At 45.0% G+C, this 24,004-nt stretch overlaps 1 protein-coding gene across 5 annotated transcripts in view; it reads left to right on the forward strand.

The window, feature by feature from the left end:
* Positions 1-24,004, forward strand: part of npas3 (neuronal PAS domain protein 3) — a 335,830-nt gene that overhangs the window by 56,148 nt on the left and 255,678 nt on the right. For 4 of the 5 annotated variants that reach the window (XM_045717645.2, XM_082974183.1, XM_014194380.3 and 1 more), the window contains one exon: positions 5,132-5,218. The exons of the other annotated variant lie outside the window; for it this stretch is intronic. In XM_045717645.2, coding sequence (XP_045573601.1) covers positions 5,132-5,218 — 87 coding nt within the window. The remainder of the gene's footprint in view (positions 1-5,131; positions 5,219-24,004) is intronic. 5 annotated transcript variants of the gene reach the window in all.

Here is a 24,004-nt window from a genome sequence, read left to right on the forward strand (position 1 = left end):
ACAGAGTGAAAAGAAGGAAGCCTGTACAGAATAAAAATATTCCAAAACGTGCATCCTGTTTGCACAAGGCACTAAAGTAATACTGCAAAACATTTGGCAAAGCAATTAAGTTTTTGGCAAATCCAATACAACACATTACTGAGTACCACTCTCCATATTTTCAAGCATAGTGCTGGCTGCATCATGTTATGGGTATGCTTGTAATCATTAAGGACTAGGGAGTTTTTCAGGATAAAAAAGAAACAGAATGGGAGCTAAGCACAGGTAAAATCCGAGAGGAAAACCTGGTTCAGTTTGCTTTCCACCAGACACAGGACAATAACCTAAAACACAAGGCCAAATATACCCTGGAGTTGCTCACCAAGATGACATGAATGTTCAGAGTGGCCGAGTTACGGTTTTGACTTAAATCTACTTGAAAATCTATGGCAAGACTTGAAAATGGCTGTCTAGCAATGATCAACAACCAACTTGACAGAGCTTGAAAATGTAAAAAATAATAATGTGCAAATATTGTACAATCCAGGTGTGCAAAGCTCTTACAGACTTACCCAGAAAGAATCACAGCTGTAATCGCTGCCAAAGGTGATTCTAACATGTATTGACTCTGGGGTGTGAATACTTACGTAAATTAGGTATTTCACTATTTCATTTTCAATACATTTGAAAAAATGGCTAAAAGCATGTTTTCACTTTTTCATTATGGGGTATTGTGTGTAGATGGGTTAGAAAACACATGTATTTAATCCACTTTGAATTCAGGCTGTAACACAACAAAATGTGGAAAAAGTGAAGGGGTATGAATACTTTCTGAAGGCACTGTACATAACAGCACATTTACATGTTTACTGCTGCTGCTCAGTTCCTCCTCTCAGCCACAGAGAAACAGTTCAATAAATACTGTCCTTTTCGTGCCCACAAAACAATTTGGATGTGGTAATGAGTGGTTTCTCTGAAATTCCTGGAGGTTTAACTCTCTTAGTCATTTCAGGCTGGAGTGGAAATGGAAACTCAACATGATTAAGGGAAGGAGGCCTCAGAGGGCCCAGGGGGCTCTGGAGTTGTTGAATATTGAACATGTTCACATCGTTGTCATACTCAGATATTTATATATTGATAGCCAATGACACCAAGTCGTATGTTACAGTTGAAGTAGTTACTGTAACATGTTGTGAATTGTTATAGGATAGTTATCTTTTGTCCCAATGCATGTCACATTGCAGTCTGCAGAGCTTGTTTTCAGAATGGTTGCCATATAGTTGCTTATACAGTGTATAAAAACTCCTAGTACCGTAAAAGTAAACTTTGTTTGTAGATGAATTGCAGCTTTATGCAAAATTGGTCATTCAGATATATTTCATAAGCAGGCTTATTGGGCAAATAAATGCCTCCAACCAGGTCTGGAAAATCTGAAATCATGCCTATTTCGCAAATGGCAACATATTACCTATATTGTGCGTCCCAAATAGCAACATATTCTCTATATAGTGCACTACATTCAAACAGAGCCATATGGGCCCTGGTCAAAAATAGTGCACTATATTGGAAATAGGGTGCCATTTGAGACACACATCTGGAAACACAGGAGTTAAAATGCCCTGCTGCAAGTGTACACTAATGGAAAAGTCAGTCCAGCTGCATACAGTCATGTTTAATACCCTTGATTTATGGTTGAAGGAGAAGATTTACATCAGAACATAAACTCATTTTGGAAAGGACACCATCTTATCACCTTCTCAATTTTTCCTACCCTTCAACCATATCGAAAGAATCCACAAGTTGTTGCTGTAGCATAGTCCTCTTTACCTCTTTATAAGGGACTCCAAAAAATCATTTTGTTACTTTGAGCATATTTTTTTCTTATACAGTGGTGGTAGGGTAATCTTTACCCTAGCCTGGTGTCATATTCCATATTGGGCAATATTAGGGTTCTGCTGTGCTGAACAGACAGGGTGCGTCCCAAATGGCAACCTATTCCTTTTATAGTGCACTACTTTTGACCAGAGCCCTATAGGCTTTAGAGCACCACATAGGGAATAGAGTGCCATTTGGGACACATCCAGGGACCAGGTCACCAGATAGCTGGATGGATGCTGAGGTAGTCTACTTATCACACCTCTTGTTTTCCCCTTGAATCCTCCAAACCAACAGGAAATTGAACACGCACAGACAGAGCAGTCTGTGTACCTTACCTCCACTCTTTATTTCAAAATGGATATCTCTAATGAAAATCAGAGGGGTCATGAGGAGCAATAAAGGTTTGGCTGAGAGGCCTCTGAGAGCGACACGTTGTAATCATCTGATTTGGACGTTTTGGGGCCCCATCAGTTGATTATTTGGGCTGCCTCCCAAATGGCACCCTATTCCCTATTTAGTGCACTACTTTTGACCAGGACCCATAGGTACTGCCCTGTGCAGGGAATAAGGCTCCATTTGGGACGTAACCTTTGCCTGGATGTGGTGCTCAACGCAGCATCCGCACTACACACAACTCCTGATCCCATCTGAAATCAAGGACAAATTGGCAACTCAACAGACTGAATAGAATAGTGTAGTTAGGGATGGAGAAAGTCAAAATGGTCACACTCACACTAATTGCGATTAGAGCCATACTTTGATTCCCTTCTTCCCACCATTATTTGGCTTGGGCCACTCTGTGTTGCCTTGCCATCATTAAATATCATGATTGTCTTGTCACTCGTCTCTCCCCATCGCTTCTCTTAGTATTTCTTCTGCTCCTCTTCCCTGTTATTATTTCAGTCAGTATTTAGTACGCCATTCAGTCAAGGTCATTGCTTTTGCAGTTCTGTGTGTGTGTGTGTGTGTGTGTGTGTGTGTGTGTGTGTGTGTGTGTGTGTGTGTGTGTGTGTGTGTGTGTGTGTGTGTGTGTGTGTGTGTGTGTGTGTGTGTGTGTGTGTGTGTGTGTGTGTGTGTGTGTGCGAGTCCAGATCATGCAGTCTGAACAGTGTGTTGTGTTGATCTCGTCCCACCGTTCTAACAGGAACAGCAGTGTTGACTAAATGCTCTTGTGCGTCTGGACTTTCCACCAGTCTCTCACTCTAACTGAGACTACCTGGGAAAAGAGCTTATAGCTCCCAATGTTCCTGAACAGACTTAGTCTAAGGCAGGGATGGGCAACTTTGATGGGGGCCACAAAAAAACGGATCTCATGAGCAGCCGCAGTGACTTGTGGGTCTGCGTACCCACATCCATATCCACACATGCAGTCAGTGCCAGCCCTAGCATTTTGGGGGGCCCTAAGCCAGAAATAGATCCGCGTAACTACAAAAGTGGGGCCGCACGGTCGCCAGGTGCCCACCCCTGGTCTAAGGAATCGTCCCAAATGGCACCCTATTTCCTTTATAGGCCGATAGAGCTCTGGTCAAAAGTAGTGCACTACTGTATATAGGGAATAGGGTGCCATTTTGGACAACGTCTAACACTTTACTGGGATGCCTGGTCCCTATCGGGAGATGCCGTATTTACTGTATACTGAGGAGTTTGTGATCCTCCAGGAAAACAACTCTCTTTGCTCTGCTCCTTCCCAAACCTGAGACACCTCACAGTGTAGAGCTGAGAAGTTCCGTCAAAATACAGTACTATTGGAAAATATGTCGGCATAGTTTTACAGTCACTACGTACAGTACTGTATATTCAGTCAGTCAGCCACAGACAGCCATTGGATGGCTGTAAACATATAGTAGGCAGTATGATCTTGGTTCAGAGTTGCCTTGTGAAGAGAGGCTTGCTGCTGTGTTGTGATTTAAACAGCTAAACGGCGGCTTGCTGAACCCCCCCACCGCGAAGTGCTCTTCTGAACAGGAGACCCTGCCGTGTTTGACGTCTTTACTAATTTGACATGGAGTTCAGAAACCTCATGACTCTTACAGCTAGTGATGTTGAGGGCCATGTTTTCCATACCACAAACATAGCTGCTCTTTGACTTTCACTTTACAGTAACATAGTGGCCAGCCCAGCCCAGGCCCCAGCTACGGTAAGAGAGCTGTGATGGATAACGGCTCACAGTGTTTTTCTACTTTAAAGCCTTCCAGTTGGTTTTGTGGTTACCCCTCTGACACGTGTGGAGGTAGCCCAGCCCAGTCCAGTCCAGTCCAGTCTGCTTTCCCTTTCCCGGTCTGGTTGCCAGCATTAGCCTCAGCCAGAAAATCATTACACACGGAACCCTGCCAAAGTTTTAAATACCAGAAAATAACACCATTTACCACATGCAGGGCAATTATTTCTGTGAAAAATTACCCAGGGTTTTTTATTTGTGATAAACCCCCTTTCTTAGCGGAGAAAGACGATGCACAGCCGGCCCTTTCAGGTCTGAGCGGAGGACTCATTAATATTTATGGCCTGCTTTGCAAAGAAACATTGATAAGCTGGCTGGTTGAATATTAAGTTTGACTTTATTTAAAAACGCATTAAAAAATATTCAACAAATTAAAGAAGGGACTTTTTTCATATTTTTTTGAAAAAAGGTAAAGGAAAGCATTGGAAGCTTTGTAAAGAGGTTAAATAGCTCAGTCAGAGGAAGCAGCAGGAGGAGTGGGACTTCAAGATGTGTAGAAATACGTCCAGAATAGGACGGCAGTTGATATAGTTGAGCTGTTGATTATTCTGAAAGGCAAAGTAAATGTATACTGTCATCACACCGACACACACCGTCACACACACGCACGCACGCACGCACACACACACACACACACATAAACTCTTTTACTGACACCTCAGGGTTCAGTCCTGTCTACCTACCCTCAGGATGTCTTCAGGAGAGATAGAGAGAGAGAGGCAAACCTTGAGTTGTCCAGAGAGGAACTGAACTGACGTACCATGCTTTATTCCAGCTAGAAATATCAGCAAGTAGACTGTTTTTACTGTACTTGGGCTATAATGTGTGATATTATTGAGCAGTTGGAGATGTCTCACATGCACTGAATACTCCCATCAATGCTAACTTATTTTTCAATTCATATGTACTTAAGTAGTTATTATTAACATGTACATTATATTTACAGATCCTTCATTGGAAGTTGTTGGTACTTTAGAGTTTACACATGCTATTTATCCACCTGCTCATTAACTGAATGTTATAAACTGACCAGCCCTACTGTATCTATCTTTGTAGGGAAATTAAAACCCTACACCCTTTCTGCATGGAGGGATCAGAGGAGGAGGCCGTAGTTGATGCCCAATTCATGTCCAAATTCCCCCAGTAAGTTGGAAGTCTTATTTCACACATTCATTTAGGACATTAAGCGGTTTTAAAACATTGTTTATTTATATCACCAAGGTCATTTTGAGTGCCTGCGTAGATTTTCATGTCCTTTGATACTTGTTAGTCTGGCATAGTGCTGCTTACGAAACCAAGTCAATAACGGAGCAACACTAAACCTCCTTGAAGAGAAAGCGAGATAGAGTGAGAGAGAGAGACAGAAAGAGAGAGAGAGAGTGACAGACAGAGAGTGAGGGTGAGAGAGAGAGAGAGAGAGAGACAGAGAGAGAGAGAGAGAGTGAGAGAGAGAGAGAGAGTGAGCGAGAGAGAGAGAGAGAGAGTGAGAGAGAGAGAGAGAGAGAGAGAGTGAGTGAGGGAGCGAGAGAGAAGACAGAGAGAGAGACAGATAGAGAGAGAGAGAGAGAGAGAGAGAGAAGCTTTAGCTGATGAATGAGGGACTTGTAGTCATGTTGCACTTTGTCCGATTTCTCACTCTCCCCCTGCAAGCGGTTTCATCAGCTGTGCGAAATCCGATTCAGATATTATTCTCCTCTGGTAATAGAGAGGGCAGCTCAGCCAGGGACACTGATCCTGGTTTGAGATTTAAATGTAAACATCTAGAAGCTGTTATAGAAAAGACAAGTTATTCTATCACCCCACTGTAAGTTAGGCGGGAAAAGATGAAGTCACTATAGTCAGTCAGGGGTAGGTGTGACGCTGGGTTCCAGATAACAGGGCATGTAAATTAGCTGATAGCTGGCGCTGATGTCTGTCCGCTAGCAGTGGGACTGTGGAGAGAATTGAGTCCCCCACTGAGAGTATAGGGATGAAGCAGGATGTTCTCTCTCTCTGTGTCTCTCTGTCTCTCTCTCTCTCTACCTCCCTCTCTACCTCTCTCTCTCTACCTCTCTCTACCTCTCTCTCTACCTCTCTCTCTACCTCTGCTCTCTCTCTCTACCTCTCTCTCTCTGTCTCTCTACTTCTCTCTCTCTACCTCTCTCTCTCTCTACCTCTCTCTCTCTCTCTCTCTCTCTCTCTCTCTCTCTCTCTCTCTCTCTCTACCTCTCTGTGCTCTCTGTCTACCCCCCCTCTCTCATCTCTATTTTTCTCTCTATCTGCTCTCTCTCTACCTCTCAAATCCACTCCCTCTCAATTCAATTCAATTGAATTCAAGGAGCTTTATTGGCATGGGAAACATATGTTAACATTGCCAAAGCAAGTGAAGTAGATAATATACAAAAGTGAAATAAGCAATAAAAATGAACAGTAAACATTACACTCACAGACGTTCCAAAAGAATAAAGACATTACAAATGTCATATTATGTATATATACAGTGTTGTAACGATGTACAAATGGATAAAGCACAAAAGGGAAAATAAATAAGCATAAATATGGGTTGTATTTACAATGGTGTTTGTTCTTCACTGGTTGACCTTTTCTTGTGGCAACAGGTCACAAATCTTGCTGCTGTGATGGCACACTGTGGCATTTCACCCAGTAGATATGGGAGTTTATCAAAATCGGGTTTGTTTTCGAATTCTTTGTGGATCTGTGTAATCTGAGGGAAATATGTGTCTCTAATATGGTCACACATTGGGCAGGAGGTTAGGAAGTGCAGCTTAGTTTCCACCTCGTTTTGTGGGCAGTGTGCACCTAGCCTGTCTTCTCATGAGAGCCAGGTCTGCCTACGGCGGCCTTTCTCAATAGCAAGGATATGCTCACTGAGTCTGTACACAGTCAAAGCTTTCCTTAAGTTTGGGTCAGTCACAGTGGTCAGGTATTCTGCCACTGTGTTCTCTCTGTTTAGGGCCAAATAGCCTTCTAGTTTGCACAGGTTTTTTGTTAATTCTTTCCAATGTGTCAAGTAATGATCTTTTTGTCTTCTCATAATTTGGTTGGGTCTAATTATGTTGCTGTCCTGGGGCTCTGTGGGGTGTGTTTGTGATTGTGAGCAGAGCCCCAGGACCAGCTTGCTTAGGGGACTCTTCTCCAGGTTCATCTCTCTGTAGGTGATGGCTTTGTTATGGAAGGTTTGGGAATCTCTTCCTTTTAGGTGGTTGTAGAATTTAATGTCTCTTTTCTGGATTTTGATAATTAGCGGGTATCGGCCTAATTCTGCTCTGCGTGCACTATTTGGTGTTCTACGTTGTACACAGAGGATATTTTTGCAGAATTCTGCATGCAGAGTCTCAATTTGGTGTATGTCCCATTTTGTGAATTCTTGGTTGGTGAGCGGACCCCAGACCTCACAACCATAAAGGGCAACAGGGTTTTTAACTGATTCAAGTATTTTCAGCCAGATCCTAATTGGTATGTCGAATGTTATGTTCCTTTTGATGGCATAGAAGGAAGGCTCTTCTTGCCTTGTCTCTCAGCTCGTTCACAGCTTTGTGGAAGTTACCTGTGGCGCTGATGTTTAGGCCAAGATGTGTATAGACCATTTTTGGAACACCATTATTTTGGTCTTACTGAGATTTACTGTCAGGGCCCAGGTCTGTCAGGGCCCAGGTTTGTCAGGGCCCAGGTCTGGCAGAATCTGTGCAGAAGAGCTAGGTGCTGCTGTAGCCCCTCCTTGGTTGTTGACAGAAGCACAAGATCATCAGCAAACAGTAGACATTTGACTTCAGATTCTAGTAGGGTGAGGCCGGGTGCAACAAAGCATGAGAAGACTGCCTTTGTTTTGGTTTGTTTGTTTGTCAATTAGGGTGTGCAGGGTGAATACGTGGTCTGTCGTATGATAATTTGGTAAAGAGCCAATTTGACATTTGCTCAGTACATTGTTTTCACTGAGGAAATGTACGAGTCTGCTGTTAATGACAATGCAGAGGATTTTCCCAAGGTAGTTATTGGGGTCAAATTTGTCTCAACTTTTGTGGATTGGGGTGATCAGTCCTTGGTTCCAAATATTGGGGAAGATGCCAGAGCTAAGGATGATGTTAAAGGGTTTTAGTATAGCCAATTGGAATTTGTTGTCTGTATATTTGATCATTTCATTGAGGATACCATCAACACCACAGGCCTTTTAGGGTTTTTATTTTGTCCTGTAGTTCATTCAAGGTAATTGGAGAATCCAGTGTGTTCTGGTAGTCTTTAATAGTTGATTCTAAGATTTGTATTTGATCATGTATATGTTTTTGCTATTTGTTCTTTGTTATAGAGCCAAAAAGATTGGAGAAGTGGTTTACCCATACATCTCCATTTTGGATAGATAATTCTTTGTGTTGTTGTTTGTTTAGTGTTTTCCAATTTTCCCAGAAGTGGTTAGAGTCTATGGATTCTTCAATTACATTGAGCTGATTACTGACGTTCTGTTCCTTCTTTTTCCGTAGTGTATTTCGGTATTGTTTTAGTGATTCACCATAGTGAAGGCGTAGACTCAGGTTTTCTGGGTCTCTATGTTTTTGGTTGGACAGGTTTCTCAATTTCTTTCTTAGATTTTGCATTCTTCATCATACCGTTTATCATTGTTGTTAACTTTCTTCGGTTTTCTATTTGAGATTTTTAGATTTGATAGTGAAGCTGAGGTCAAATATACTGTTAAGATTTTCTACTGCCAAGTTTACACCTTCACTATTACAGTGGAATGTTTTGTCCAGGAAGTTGTCTAAAAGGGAATGAATTTGTTGTTGCCTAATAATTTTTTGGTAGGTTTCCAAACTACATTCCTTAGCATTTCCAAACTACATCTATAGCATTTCTTAATGTTACTCAGTTCCTTTGGCTTTGATGCCTCATGATTGATTATTGCTCTGTTCAAGTAGACTGTGATTTTGCTGTGATCTGATAGGGGTGTCAGTGGGCTGACTGTGAACGCTCTGAGAGGCTCTGGGTTGAGGTCAGTGATAAAGTAGTCTACAGTACTACTGCCAAGAGATGAGCTATAGGTGTACCTACCATAGGAGTCCCCTCGAAGCCTACCATAGACTATGTACAGACCCAGCGTGCGACAGAGCTGCAGGAGTTGTGACCCATTTTTGTTGGTTATGTTGTCATAGTTGTATCTGGGGGGGCATATGGGGGAGGGAATGCTTTCACCTCCAGGCAGGTGTTTGTCCCCCTGTGTGCTGAGGGTGTCAGGTTCTTGTCCGGTTCTGACATTTAGGTCATCACAGACTAGTACATGTCCCTGGGCCTGGAAATGATTGATTCCCCCTCCAGGATGGAGAAACTGTCTTCATTAAAGTATGGGGATTCTAGTGGGGGGATGTAGGTAGCACACAGGAGGACATTTTTCTCTGTTGAGATCATTTACTTTTGAATTTCTAGCCAAATGTAAAATGTTCCTGTTTTGATTAATTTAATGGAGTGAGTTAGATCTGCTCTATACCAAATTAGCATACCCCCTGAGTCCCTTCCCTGTTTCACACCTGGTAGTTTGGTGGATGGGACTACCAGCTCTCTGTAACCTAGAGGGCAACCAGTGGGTCCGTCTCCTTTATACCAGGTTTCTTGTAGGATGCCAATGTCTGTATTTCCGATTTTTTTTATGAAGTCCAGGTTCCTGCTCTTTAGGCTAAAGGCAGATGACCTCAGGCCTTGGATATTCCAGGATGAGATAGTGAAGACTTTGTGTTCCATAAAGTGTCCAATGTTGTTGGTCGTGTGGTTTGGCCTCAGGCCAGTAAGTGTGAGCACAGCCTGCTGAGCATCTGGTACATGCCATTGGCTTGGGTTAGTGTAAGAGTGGGGGTTGGGCCTGTTTACCCGCTCACAGCCTGGGCGTATGTGTGACTTCCATGTTGAGGCCCTCTTTGCGGGGGTGGGGTGCATGGGGTGGGAAGGAGGGGCATAGGTCTGATCTGAGGGGGCCAAAAAGGGGTGTGGGCATGGTTGACTTGGGGGGGGGGGGTGTTGATTGGTTGGGGTGGGGGTGTGTACGTGGCCGGTGGTGTTGTGGTCTGGATGTAGGTACTCTCCTCGCTGGTCTGTGCGGGGTGTCTATTGATCTGTTGTCCCTGTGTTGGGGCTGCGTTTGAGAGCGATGTCCTTTAGAGTACGGGCAAGGTGGGCACTGCTGCCTTGTATAGGTGGACCTGGTCATAGAGGCTGTTCAAGTCCCGGATGGAGTTGTGGGCCAGGAAAACATTTGGTTTTGAGGCACAGTCACGGGAAATACTTGCGTTTACCCGCTGTATGGTAGCAGGGTGGAAGTCTTTTCGTGGTAGCAGGGTGGAGATAACCACTTGTGCGTTGGGGAAAGTAGAAGAAGCTTTTTCAATCACTCCCTTCAGTGCTGTGGCCACCCTTTCCTGATGTGTTCTCAGGTCGTTGGTGCCTGTGTGTATTATTATGTGGCTAGGTGAACCTAGTTGGTCCTCAGACAGAAGGTCTAGGGCGCGCTGAGTGTTTGGACACCAGAGTTCAGACTCCGTTCCCTTCATCCGTCAGAGCAGATTCATCATGCCTCTGGCACTCCCCCCTCTCTTGCCAGCCATTCAGATTAGTCCTTATAAAGAGAGAACCAGAGCAGAGCTGTGTTGCCCACAGGGAGAGCTCTAACTGACCGTGACTGCAAAATGCTGCTCACCCAAAGTTTTTCTGCTTTCCAGACGTATTGCTAGGCAGGGCTTAATTATATGTATTCTTTTATCTTTGTTTATGGAACATGTGTGTCCAATAAGAGTTGTCATCATATGAGGAATGGAGGAGAAGGAGAGAGCGAGAGAGAGAGAGAGAGAGAGAGAGAGAGAGAGAGAGAGAGAGAGCGAGAGAGAGAGAGAGAGAGAGAGAGAGAGAGAGAGAGAGAGAGAGAAAGGGAAGGGAAGGGAAGGGAAGGGAAGGGAAGGGAAGGGAAGGGAAGGGAAGGGAAGGGAAGGGAAGGGAAGGGAAGGGAAGGGAAGGGAAGGGAAGGGAAGGGAAGGGAAGGGAGTCCTCTTCTTTTCTCCCCTCTCCCCTGCTTGGTCTTGCTTGCAGTTGTTTGGCAGAAAGCCTCATCACTATGTCAACACAGTAACACTGAAACACTGGGCTGTCCAACAGCAGCTTGCCCACCTCTCTCTCTCTCTCTCTCTCGCTCTCTCGCTCTCTCTCTCTCCACTTCTCTCTTCAACACATTACTTCTTGACCAGAGGTACTGTACAGCTCTCTGTTCAACACAATGCTGGACCAGGACCAGAGCTACTATAGAGCTAAGAGGTTTTGCTGGTCAGCAGGGCCCTAACAGAGGCCCAGGGCCCACAGCTTTCCCTGGTCAGTCCATGATGTGGCCCTAACGATAGGGTCTCTTCACTCTTCACCCAGATTTGAGTGGGTCTGAGGGAGATGGCTGGCTGGCCTGGCTGGCTGGTGCCGCTGATGCTAGCTGATGCCAGATCTGGAGCTGTTACTTTGTCACTGGCAGCACTTCACCAGAGGTTAATTGGTTATAGATAAACTGTTTTGTGCTGGCCATTGGTCAAGATCTGACACATTCCTGATCTGTTTCCAGACTCTGGATAATAATAATAACGTTTTCTAGAAGACTAGCTTCCATTGCAGTGCACCTGGCTGGTTGTTAGGCTTCCTTCTCCACCACTCTGTGAGATGTTTGTTCTAACAGAGAGGATGTGTACCTTCTGTAATCTCCCCAAGTGGGGAGAAAAAAGGACAAATCATTTGATTGGTATTTTATTGTTCATTAGTAAGCTTAATACACCAGAAGTAGTGACAAGTTGGTTGTGTCAAATTCTGGTTTGATCTCTGTTTGTTGTGACACGAACCCACAGAATCAATTCCCAGATGATGAAAGCAGCAGTCTGCGCCAGAGTTGTTCACTGTTTCCACATCTCTGCTGCAGCCTGCAGGGCCCTGACACGCACTCTCTCCTCTCCTTCGCTCTCTAAATCCTCTTTATGCGGTTTCTTTCTGTGTATAATCCACAATTAAGGTGAGATTGCAGACCTTGTAGTTAATACTATGGCGTGGTGCTCCAGCATGGGGGAATATTTTTTATATTTTTAGAAACTGTAGCTACCAGCGATGCAAAGCAGGAGGAAATTGCAGGTCTCAGATGAATTGTATGTGGTGGCATGTTTTATTAAAAGGTTGTCAACAAAATGAGCAAGGAGACTTGTTCTAGAACCTTTAGGCTACTTGTATTCTGCTGAGCTAGTTTTTATCACAAACCAGCAATTACATGTTAAAATGTAAATGGTTTGTTGTCAGCAGAGCTGCAGTTGCAGATGTAGCATCTTAATTTGAGCCAGTTTGCTACAGCAGGAAAATAATCCTGCAGCAACAGGACATTTGAATTATTATGTGGATTGTAATTAATGGACATTTTTTTTGTAAGGTTTGATACAAGTCTGAAATTTCAAAGTGGAAATTACAAAACCTAAACAACACTACGTTTTACATTTATTCCATTGCAGGAAAGTTCTCCTCAAATTAAGATCTTACAACTTATGCATTGTGTTACTGAAAAGGGTTAACTGTCAAATGCCTAATTGTGTTTGTATGTTCATCAGAGGTGTTTTAATACCTGTCAGAACCTCTTTTCACTATCTCTGAGAATAGTCTACATTGTTGAAACACATTTAAAAATAATTTAAAAAATCACAATTTACTTTTTGTTATGGTTGCGCTATGTAAACATGACTTAAATCTCAGCCCACTTAAAACGTTCAACATTGAGGCTAGTCAGAGTCAGTAAGGCTGATGTGCAGTAAGGCTGATGTGCAGTAAGGCTGATGTGCTTATATCACTCTGCAAAACTATGTCAACAGACTATTATATCCTCCGTCAGATAACGTCACGTCGGATGAGATACGGTCACATTCTCCTCAGGAGATCAGATGAGAAGACAGCCTACGGAATTTCGTCAGGGGGTTCTTTCTAGTGGTCATCAGCTGTAGTCTGCTGGTGGCAGGGAGGCTGTAGGAGCATTACTGTGTGACTGGCTGCTGAACCTGCAGGCTGTCTGTTCGTCGGGTGATGAGGCTGAGAGACTGAGAGGAGGAAGCTGTTTCACAGGGAATGTCTAATCTGTGTGACTGGAAGTCATGCTGGGCACTGAGCACTGAGCATCCCTCTCTCTCTCTCTCAGCTCCAACACTCCCTCCCTTCCTTCCTTCTTTCCTTCCTCCATCACACCCATCCTGACAGTCTCCCTCTCTCTCTCCCCACCCCCTCTCACCAGCCCTCTCTCTCAGCTCCCTCCCTCCCTCCCAATCCCTTCCCTCCCCTCCTCACCCCCCCTGCTCAGGGAGCGCTTAAGAACCCCATAGCTCCCCAGCGCCGGTGTTCATGTCATTCACGGTCTCCGAGACATGTCGCTCCCCCCCCTCCTGCCTCCCCATCCAAAATAAACACGCTCGCCATCAAAGGAAGCTGATTCTAGAATTTGATAACATCATGTTCTCTTTGCAGAGAAACCATATAGAGCCATGCAAATGAATGGCCCTGACTGATTGGTCCTGGATATTTCAGGTGCTCTGAGCATCCCTTTCTCCTCACTCTGGATTGACATGCATAAATACAGTAATGCATAAATACATACGTAATATATGTTAAGGCATCTCCAGATGTTTTATTTTATGAGGGCAGGAACTTGGCCCTTTCTATCTAATCGGTTGCGGCAAAATGACACTCCATGCAAATGATGGTTGAGGTTGTTTGCCCTCAAATATTTCCTGTAAAAAGAAAAGGCGGAAGAGAGGCGATGAGATGGCACTCTAATTGGTGCGGAAGCTATTTGGCTGCATTCCAGCTGTATCAATTGCTTTTCTGCTGCTTTTCTCAAGTAATGGCTTGTAATTGTTATTCTTCAGATTTTATTAACGAGCTACAGACAGAGAAGCCTTGATTTGCTCCAGTAGCACACAGACAATAATTATAATGGCACCTCTACTTGACGTGATTTCAGAACGAACGCAGGCGGCACAGGACAATGATGCAGCTCAGCTCCCTGATGCAGTCAATGACCAAATCTTATTTTCCATCTCTTCCTCCCTCCCTCCCTCCCTCCCTCCCTCCCTCCCTCCCTCCCTCCCTCCCTCCCTCCCTTCTTCCCTCCTGCCGTGACTGACACTCTCCCAGAACCACTCTAGCCTTGCTGCATCGCCCTGCAAATCAAATATGACAGGGAATATTGTTGGCATAATGGAGAATCGCAGGAGAAAGTACCACTGTACACAAACAAATAGCTCAGGGCTTAATTGAACATCGCTGCCTCTGACCTGGACACAGCCACAGGTCCAGGGTAATAGACCTAGTAGTATTCCTACTGCTACAGATAGAGATAGGTAGTGTACTGTACTGAGCTGGGCGGCAGCTGTGGTCATCATCTCTCGCTCTCTCTCTCTCGCTCTCTCTCCCTTTCTCTCCGTTTCTCTCTCTGGCTCTCTCGCTCACTCTCTCTCTCTCTCTCTCTCTCTCTCTCTCTCTGTCCCGCCTCTCTCTCATTCCCTGTCCCCCTCTCTCTCCCTCTCTCGCTCTCTCCCTGTCCCTCTCTCTCTCTGTCTCTCAGTACTTATACATCTAGAGTCAGTGTTGTCACTATTTTGAAGTACCTCCTAATAGTAATTATTAGGAAATTCAAAGTAATGTTTTTTTTCCTCTGTGCATATTGTGAAGGCACAAGTTGTGGTTCTGACAGATTTATCGTGAATTGTCCCCTGGAATTCAATATGTATTTACTGTATTTTCGGCATAGCTCTATCTGCATATCAGACACTTCACACTTGAATATTACTTAAATATTATTTGAAGTCGCTCTTTCAAGAGCAAGGCAGACAAAGCTAGAGAGCAAACAACACTTCTTTTAACTGGGTTTTGTTTTTGCCGTCTGTACTGCTTTTGTCACGTCTTAGAACTTTCAAAAGTTGGACTTTCTTTTCAACAGTCTCTCCTCTGAGTTTTCTCTCCCTCCTCCGTGACTGAGTTGAAGGAGGAGGAAGGACTGAACTGAAGTCTCTTTCTCCTATCTCTCTCTTGCCATCTCTCTCTCTGTGGCTGCTGCTGTCTTGTTTGAATAATGGTTGTGATCATTTCCCCCAGTCCAATAAGAGAGTGTGGTTGAGGCTGAGTAAACAGCCTGATTGGCTGCTGAAGGTCAGCGTGACCGCAGGTGTCACAACAGTGAATTACAACAATGACAGTCACAGAAGAGGGCGATATCTCCTTATTCATCCCTCCTTTTTCATCCCTCCCTTTTCATCCCTCCTTTTTCAATCCCTCCTTTGACTTAAAGGAATGAATTATTCTCAGTCAAGAGTTAATTACACATTAAGCAAAAATGATCGTATCTCCTCTCTTTAACACGTATAACTATTTAAATAGGATTCATTTGCTAGGTTAAAACAGACTTTCCATTCCTTGGAGGAGAACAGAATAGCAGAATATTTCCTAGTATTGGTTGTTGTGCTGCAGTAAAATGGGACTTAAGTCTAGCCTCTTCTTAATCATGACACATTGTAGAGCTGGACGACGAGAGGAGCATGAACCTGATCTTGTGTCGCATCGACTTTCATTATACAACAGGCATTACAATTGGAAACCAATTGACATGACATGTTCTCTATCGGTCGATGCTGTAGTCTTTCATCAGAGAAGATGTCAAATGAACAGTCTTGAGGTCTCGAAGTGGCGTCGGCAAGTATTTCTGTTTGCAGATTGAAGTCAGTTTGCCAGTGTTTACACCGCCTGATTCTCTGACTCCTGATGCCTGGGTTTTCAGACAGCGCCACAGACAGAACCAACACAACCTACGGATCACTGGGGTGTCTATCAGACTACCTCCCCATCTCAGACGCACTGTATGACTCCCCCCCCCCCCCCCCCACACACACACACACACACACACACACACACACACACACACACACACACACACACACACACACACACACACACACACACACACACACACACACACACACACACACACACCCTTTGGCAGTAGCAATCACAGTGTCTCTGTGCATACTGGAAGTGGCATCTCTAAACCCATATTTGACATTCTCCGCAGTTGAGCTAAAACATTTAGGAAGAGAAGAGAGACACTTTGGTTGAAGGTATCACTCTAACCAAGTACTGCTGTTTCACCCACTCAGTGACTGACTGGCATCCTTATGATAAGAGCATGTAAGGAATGATGCCATTGTCTTCTTTCTACAATACAGTGTTTACCAACCATATGGATGGGTTTTAGGTGTACCAATGGCTGCCTCTCTCCCGGTCGCGCTGCTGTCTGTACATGTCTGTACATGTCTGTACATGTCTGTGCACGTGGTACATCGCCCAAAGGAGATGACCACAGAAAAGGGCTTGTGGGACATTGCTTTCCAAGACTATTTTGTTGCTGACTAAGTAGTGGGGGTTTCCTGTTGTCACAGCCAAGGAGAGGAATGGTATCTCTGACTACCTCTGCCTTTGTCCTCAGCCCAGCGCTGTGGCCTGCAACCAGCAGAGTGTGTTTGTCAGTGCATGGGTGAGTGAATGACAGTGTTGTGTAGAGATGGCTTGGCCCTCTGTCTCTCCCGTGCAGGGCATTGTGGTGTGCAGACTGTGCAGGTTTGATGTGGAGCACTAGACTGTGGTTAATCATTCAGCCTCTTAGCTGTGAACCTGGGAGGAGACCAGCTCAGGAACCAGAGGAGGGACAGTCAGGGAAGTGACAGCCATCAGACAGCTCTCCCAATACTGTTGGGATTGAGAATGCAAAGATATTTATCCTTTCATCACCAATTAAATGCCATTGAACATTTAAAATGGTGTCACCATGCAAGGGATTTATTGAATATTGGAGCCCTTCCACCAATGTGCCGCTGATATCCATGAAAGCCTTTCTCTCTCCGACACAATTGCACATTCCTGTATAATTCATCTGAACAATTCCTGAATGTGACAGTAGTATCTAAGAGCCTATCCACTCCTCCACTCTTCAGGGTTTATACACTCTGTGATGGTCTGTCAAGTACCACTAAGAGTCCCAGTTAACAGCCCAGACCCCTCGGATGAAATATATTACAGTAATACAGCGTTCACTCACTTCAACTAAATGTCAGAGCAACCTTTGCCTAACAAGGATTTGGATTGGTGAAGAGTAGAGTAGCGTGGTGGTCACTATAGAGGAAGTCTAGAACGTCTGCATAAAGCAGTGTATGATCTGTCCTGTGTGGTGTGAAGGGGAAAAGTGAGTGTGTGTGTGTGTGTGTGTGTGTCCTTGCATGCGTGTGTGTGTGTGTGTGTGTGTGTGTGTGTGTGTGTCATACACTACAAAAGTATGTGGACACCTGCTCGTCGACCATCTAATTTCAAAATCATGGGCATTAACATGGAGTTGGTCCCTCCTTTGCTGCTATAACAGCCTCTGCTCTTCTGGGAAGGCTTTCCACTAGATGTTGGAACATTGCTGTGGGGACTTGCTTCCATTCAGCCACAAAAGCATCAGTGATGTTGGGCGATTAGGCCTGGCTCGCAGTCGGCGTTCCATTTCATCTCAAAGGTGTTCGATGGGGTTGAGGTCAGGGCTCTGTACAGGCCAGTCCAATGGAGGTGAGCTTTGCACCACTCCAGCTGACGCTTGGCATTGCGCATGGTGATCTTAAGCTTGTGTGCGGCTGCTCTGCCATGGAAACCCATTTTATGAAGCTCCCAACAAACAGTTATTGTGCTGACGTTGCTTCCAGAGGCAGTTTGGAACTCGATAGTGAGTGTTGCCACTGAGGACAGATGCTTTTCATGCGCTATGCACTTCAGCATCTGGCAGGCCTGTTCTGTGAGCTTGTGTGACCGTTGTTGCTCCTAGATGTTTCCACTTTACAATAACAGCACTTGTATTTGACTGGGGCAGCTCAAGCAAACCAGAAATTTGACGAACTGACTTGATGAAAAGGTGGCATCCTGTGACGGTGCCACGTTGAAAGTCACTGAGCTCTTCAGTAAGGCCATTCTACTGCCAATGTTTGTCTATGGAGATTGCATGGCTGTGTGCTCGATTTTATACACCTGTCAGCAACGGGTGTGGCTGAAATAGCTGAATCCACTAATTTGAAGGGGTGTCCACATACTTTTGTATATACAGTGCATTCGGAAAGTATTCAGATCCCTTGAGTTTTTCCACATTTTTTTACGTTACAGCCTTATTCTAAAATAATTTAAAAAAAAAGTTGTTTCATCAATCTACACACAATAGCTCATAATGACAAAGCAAAAACATATTTTTTGACATTTTTGCAAATGTATAAAAAATTCTAAACTTAAATATCACATTTACATAGGTATTCAGACCTTTTCTCAGTACTTTGTTGGAGCACCTTTAGCTGCGATTACAGCCTAGAGTCTTCTTGGGTATGACGCTACAAGCTTGGCACATCTGTATTTGGGGAGTTTCTCCCACTCTTCTCTGCAGATCATCTCAAGCTCTGTCAGGTTGGATGGGGAGCGTCATTACACAGCTATTTTCAGGTCTCTCCAGACATGTTCGATCGGGTTCAAGTCCGGACTCTGGGGGGGCCACTCAAGGACATTCAGAAACTTGTCCTGAAACCACTCCTGCATTGTCTTGGCTGTGTGCTTAGGGTCGTTGTCCTGTTGGAAGGTGAACCTTTTCCCCAGTCTGAGGTCCTGAGCGCTCTGGAGCAGGTTTTCATCGTGGATCTCACTGTACTTTGCGCCGTTCATCTTTACCTCAATCCTGACTAGTCTCCCAGTCACTGCCGCTGAAAACATCCCCACAGCAAGATGCTGCCACCTCCATGCTTCACCGTAGGGATGGTGCCAGGTTTCCTCCAGACGTGACGCTTGGCATTCAGGCCAAAGAGTTCAATCTTGGTTTCATCAGACCAGAGAATTTTGTTTCTCATGGTCTGAGAGTCTTTTGGTGCCTTTTGGAAAACTCCAGGCAGGCTGTCATGTGCCTTTTACTGAGGAGTGGCTTCTGTCTGACCACTCTACCATAAAGGCCTTATTGGTGAAGTGCTGCTGAGATGGTTGTCCTTCTGGAAGGTTCTTCCATCTCCACAGAGGAATTCTGGAGCTCTCTCAGAGTGACCATCGGTTTCTTGGTCACCTCCCTAACCAAGGCCCTTCTCCCCCGGTTTACCCAGTTTGGCGGGCGACCAGCTCTCGAAAGAGTCTTGGTGGTTCCAAACTTCTTCCATTCAAGAATGATGGAGGCCACTGTGTTCTTGGGGACCTTCAATGCTGCAGAAATGTTTTGGTACCCTTCCCCAGATCTGTGCTTCGACACAATCCTGTCTTAGAGCTCAACGGACAATTCCTTCGACCTCATGGCTTGGTTTTTTCTCTGACATGCACTGTCAACTGTGGGACCTTATATGTAAATTTCCCACCCAATCTACCTACCTCATCCCCATACTGTTTCTATTATATTTCCTTTTCTGCTCTTTTGCACACCAGTATTTCTACTTGCACATCATCATATGCTCATTTATCACTCCAATGTTAATCTGCTAAATTGTAATTATTCGCTCCTATGGCCTATTTATTGCCTACCTCCTCATGTCTTTTGCACACACTGTATATAGACTTTCTTTTTTTTCTACTGTGTCATTGACTTGTTTATTGTGTTATTGGCTTGTTTATTGTTTATTCCATGTGTAACTATGTGTAGTTGTTTGTGTCGCACTGCTTTGCTTTATCTTGGCCAGGTCGCAGTTGTAAATGAGAACTTGTTCTCAACTGGCCTACCTGGTTAAATAAAGGTGAAATAAATAATAATAATAATAAAAAAGAATAATAAATATAGACAGGTGTGTGCCTTTCAAAATCATGTCCAATCAATTGAATTTACTACAGGTGGACTCCAGTCAAGTTGTAGAAACATCACAAGGATGACCAATGGAAACAAGATGCACCTGAGCTCAATTTCGAGACTTGTAGCAAAGGGTCTGAATACTTATGTAAAGAAATGTTTTTTAACATTTTTAACACATTAGCATTTTTTTTCTCGCTTTGTCATTAGAGGGTATTGTGCGGAGATTGATGATAAAAAAAAGTATATTTTAATTCATTTTAGGATAAGGCTTTAACGTAACAAAATGTGGAAAAAGTCAAGCGGTCTGAACACTTTCTGAATGCAGTGTAAAGTGGAGCTTTGATATCAGGGAACGTTAGACCCTGCCTGCTGGCTGGATGCCAGGACTCATGTAGTGGTTAAATATTCAGTGAGACAGACAGACAGCATACAGAGAAGATATTCCCTCTCTTTACACAGTGAATGATCTACTAGCTTGGAGAACTGATACACTTGACATTCTAATGTAGTACATAGTCGCAACATGCCCTCGTGTTGTACTCTACATTTTGTAGTTAATATATTTCTTAGACCAATTAAATGGACGAAAGTTCGAACGTTTTGAACTTGTCTTCCTCCATACTATACTTAATTATACTCACTAGTCTTACCAATTAATTATACATTTTGATGCAGTGCATGGCTCAACAGTAGCCTAACCATAATGTAGGTCCCTTGTGTATTATTTGGTAGGGCAATTAGTTACATTACATGATAAGTTTTATGTGGGGAGAGTTTCTGTTATGCTGAAATCAGACAGCCCTCTCCCCCTTGGGGAAGCTGTTAACTCCCCTCCAGCCCAATGAAGGGTTAACCACATAGTCACAGTCGATGGCCTCCCTACGTAAGATTGATCTCCTCCACAGCGCCGTGCAGCATGGAGAGGGAGAGGTACTATGGAGGTGTGGTTAGTTAACTGGTGGAAGGACTGTGTTTATGTAATAGTCTGGCGGTACAGGGAGAGAATTTACCTGTAAATGTCACTCACCTCAGTCCTCCAGATGACATCGATAAAAGGCCTTTTAAATCAACTGGCTGGCCCCAACCACCCGATCCTGGAGTCAATATAAAGTCCCAATAAACATGTCAGCCAGCCAGAGGAGGGTTGGGTTCTGAGGAGGGGCTGGGACTTCCTCTGGGGTGGGGTGGTTTCATATTGGGAGATGGTCCCTCCTCCGTGTGTGTGTGTGTGTGTGTGTGTGTGTGTGTGTGTGTGTGTGTGTGTGTGTGTGTGTGTGTGTGTGTGTGTGTGTGTGTGTGTGTGTGTGTGTGTGTGTGTGTGTGTGTGTGTGTGTATGGTTTAACAGCGGGATGTTGCTCTTCCTGGGGTCTGACCATTCTTATTCATCAGCCACTTACTACCGCCAGGCTCCAGCAAATATCTTTTCATCATCACCGCAGAACCCAATACACCTCTACTCATGTCTGGCTCAATGGGTCTCTGTGCTCCTCTACTCATGTCTGGCTCAATGGGTCTCTGTGCTCCTCTACTCATGTCTGGCTCCATGGGTCTCTGTGCTCCTCTACTCATGTCTGGCTCCATGGGTCTCTGTGCTCCTCTACTCATGTCTGGCTCCATGGGTCTCTGTATCCTCTCCATAGGTGCCAGGTTGTTGTTGTTTCACAGTGCAAAATAGCCTACAATGTTGTCCCCCTGTCTTGTCAATGAATGACAGGTTTGAGGAAAGTGTTTCTCAGCAGGGAGTTTGGTTGTTTCCTGCTGCATGTCTCTGTTGAAGACTGATGATGCAGACCTCGTTGGCTGGATTTTTATTTTGTTTGTTTGTTTGTTTGTACGTCGCTCACCGATTCTGATTCAGCCCTTTGATTTGAACCCCTTACCTCAGAGGAGCAGAGAAGAGATGTGCCTGTTAACACATTCAGGGGGCTGGAGAGAAAGAGGAGGAAAGGGAGGGTTAGGAGAGGAGAGGAGGGGAGGATAGGATAGGAGGGGAGATGAGGGAAGAGGAGAGGAAGAGGGGAGGGGAGGGAAGAGGAGGAGAGATAAGGTGAAGAGAGGGTAGGAGAGGAGGGGAGGATAGGAGATGAGGGAAGAGGAGAGAAGAGGGAGGGGAGAAGAGGAGAGATAAGGTGAAGAGAGGGTAGGAGAGGAGGGGAGGATAGGAGATGAGGGAAGAGGAGAGAAGAGGGAGGGGAGAAGAGGAGAGATAAGGTGAAGAGAGGGTAGGAGAGGAGGGGAGGATAGGAGATGAGGGAAGAGGAGAGAAGAGGGAGGGGAGAAGAGGAGAGATAAGGTGAAGAGAGGGTAGGAGAGGAGGGGAGGATAGGAGATGAGGGAAGAGGAGAGAAGAGGGAGGGGAGAAGAGGAGAGATAAGGTGAAGAGAGGGTAGGAGAGGAGGGGAGGATAGGAGATGAGGGAAGAGGAGAGAAGAGGGAGGGGAGAAGAGGAGAGATAAGGTGAAGAGAGGGTAGGAGAGGAGGGGAGGATAGGAGAGGGAGGAGAGATAAGGTGAAGAGAGGGTAGGAGAGGAGGGGAGGATAGGAGATGAGGGAAGAGGAGAGAAGAGGGAGGGGAGAAGAGGAGAGATAAGGTGAAGAGAGGGTAGGAGAGGAGGGGAGGATAGATGAGGGAAGAGGAGAGAAGAGGGAGGGGAGAAGAGGAGAGATAAGGTGAAGAGAGGGTAGGAGAGGAGGGGAGGATAGGAGAGGGAGGAGAGATAAGGAGAGGAGAGGAGAGAAAGCCCCACCATCCACCCTTGCAGACCTCATTCACACAGAGAAACAGAGGCATGCGGTGAGCTGATCAGGATGAGGATCATGCTGCTGTTTTGACAAAGAGCCATCATGGCTGGATAACAATCCTCCAACAATCCTCCAGTGCTTTCTATATCTCTCTATCCACCCAATGAGCACCACTAGTGTTATGCCTCACTGCAGAAAACCCCTCTGGTGCCAGGATAGCTATGGTTCTGACCTTCCAGGCTTCCTACCCCCTGGTCCAGCCCAGGAACACCAAGTAAACACCAAGCTCCAGTCCCCTAGCAGTAAGACTAGATCACCTGTTTAAATCCAGACTCAGATATACAGTATATGCAGGGGATTGTGGATTTTCGACCTGCATGTCAGAAGTTAAAACATGTTGAGAAAACAACTAAAGGCTCACAGGTGCTTTGGTCAATTGCACACAAGGTCCAACTGAAATGTGACTTCCTCTTCAAACCCAGCCCCTCCGAAAGACGCACAGTTCCATTTATTTGGGAGGGGTGCGGGGGGGGGCTGCCACACTGGGCGCCCGGGAGCTGTTGTTGTGGGGGGGTTAAGTCACTTGCTCAAGGGCACAACGGCAGGCAATAGCCAGCTCACTTCCCACCAGTTTTTTCCCGTCGGACTTGGGATTCAGACTGGCAACCCTCTGGTTGCAGGCCCGACTCTCTAACCGCTAGATTACCTGCCGCCAGAGTGGAAACAGAGAAGGAACAGTGGTGTGGTATAAAAGTGACATGTTTTCAATCACATGGCTGATTCTTAGGAAATCGTCTAAAGGCCACATTGGAACATTTTATAGAGTAGAATGGGGCTGGTGGGATTCGTTTTCGCCCACGTGAAAAAGTGTATAATTTCAACACAATGCCGGTACAGTGTGTAATATAGTCAGCCTTGAAAAATGGTCCAAATCTCCCATCGCTGTCTGCAATTTACCTTGTGGCCTTGAAACCACATCTATTGTGCTGTTTTTTGTGCCATTCAGGCCAGATAGTGTGTCAGTGTGCGTGTGTGTGTGTGTCTTTTTGTAGTTTCATTCAGTGTATAGTGGCAGTGGTGGTGGCGGCTATTGTGGAGCATATTGCACTGGCTGACATTACCCATACCTGCAGGGAATAAATTCTACTAAGTGACATGTGGCTTGCAGACGTTTGTAAATTGCAACGCATCAATCTTGAGGGAGATAGCTGGCTAGCTAGCTAGCGAGGGCTGTACAGTGCAAGTGACGCTCCCGGAGAGTGCTCGTGCCATTTCTTTCCTGTAAACGCTTCCTCCCCCTTCGTAGTGAGACCATTTCACTCAAGGTATCTGTTGTTTTATA

This window comes from Salmo salar, chromosome 01 (genome assembly GCF_965601325.2).
Source record: "Salmo salar chromosome 01, fSalSal1, whole genome shotgun sequence".
In the NCBI taxonomy this organism is placed as follows: domain Eukaryota; kingdom Metazoa; phylum Chordata; class Actinopteri; order Salmoniformes; family Salmonidae; genus Salmo; species Salmo salar.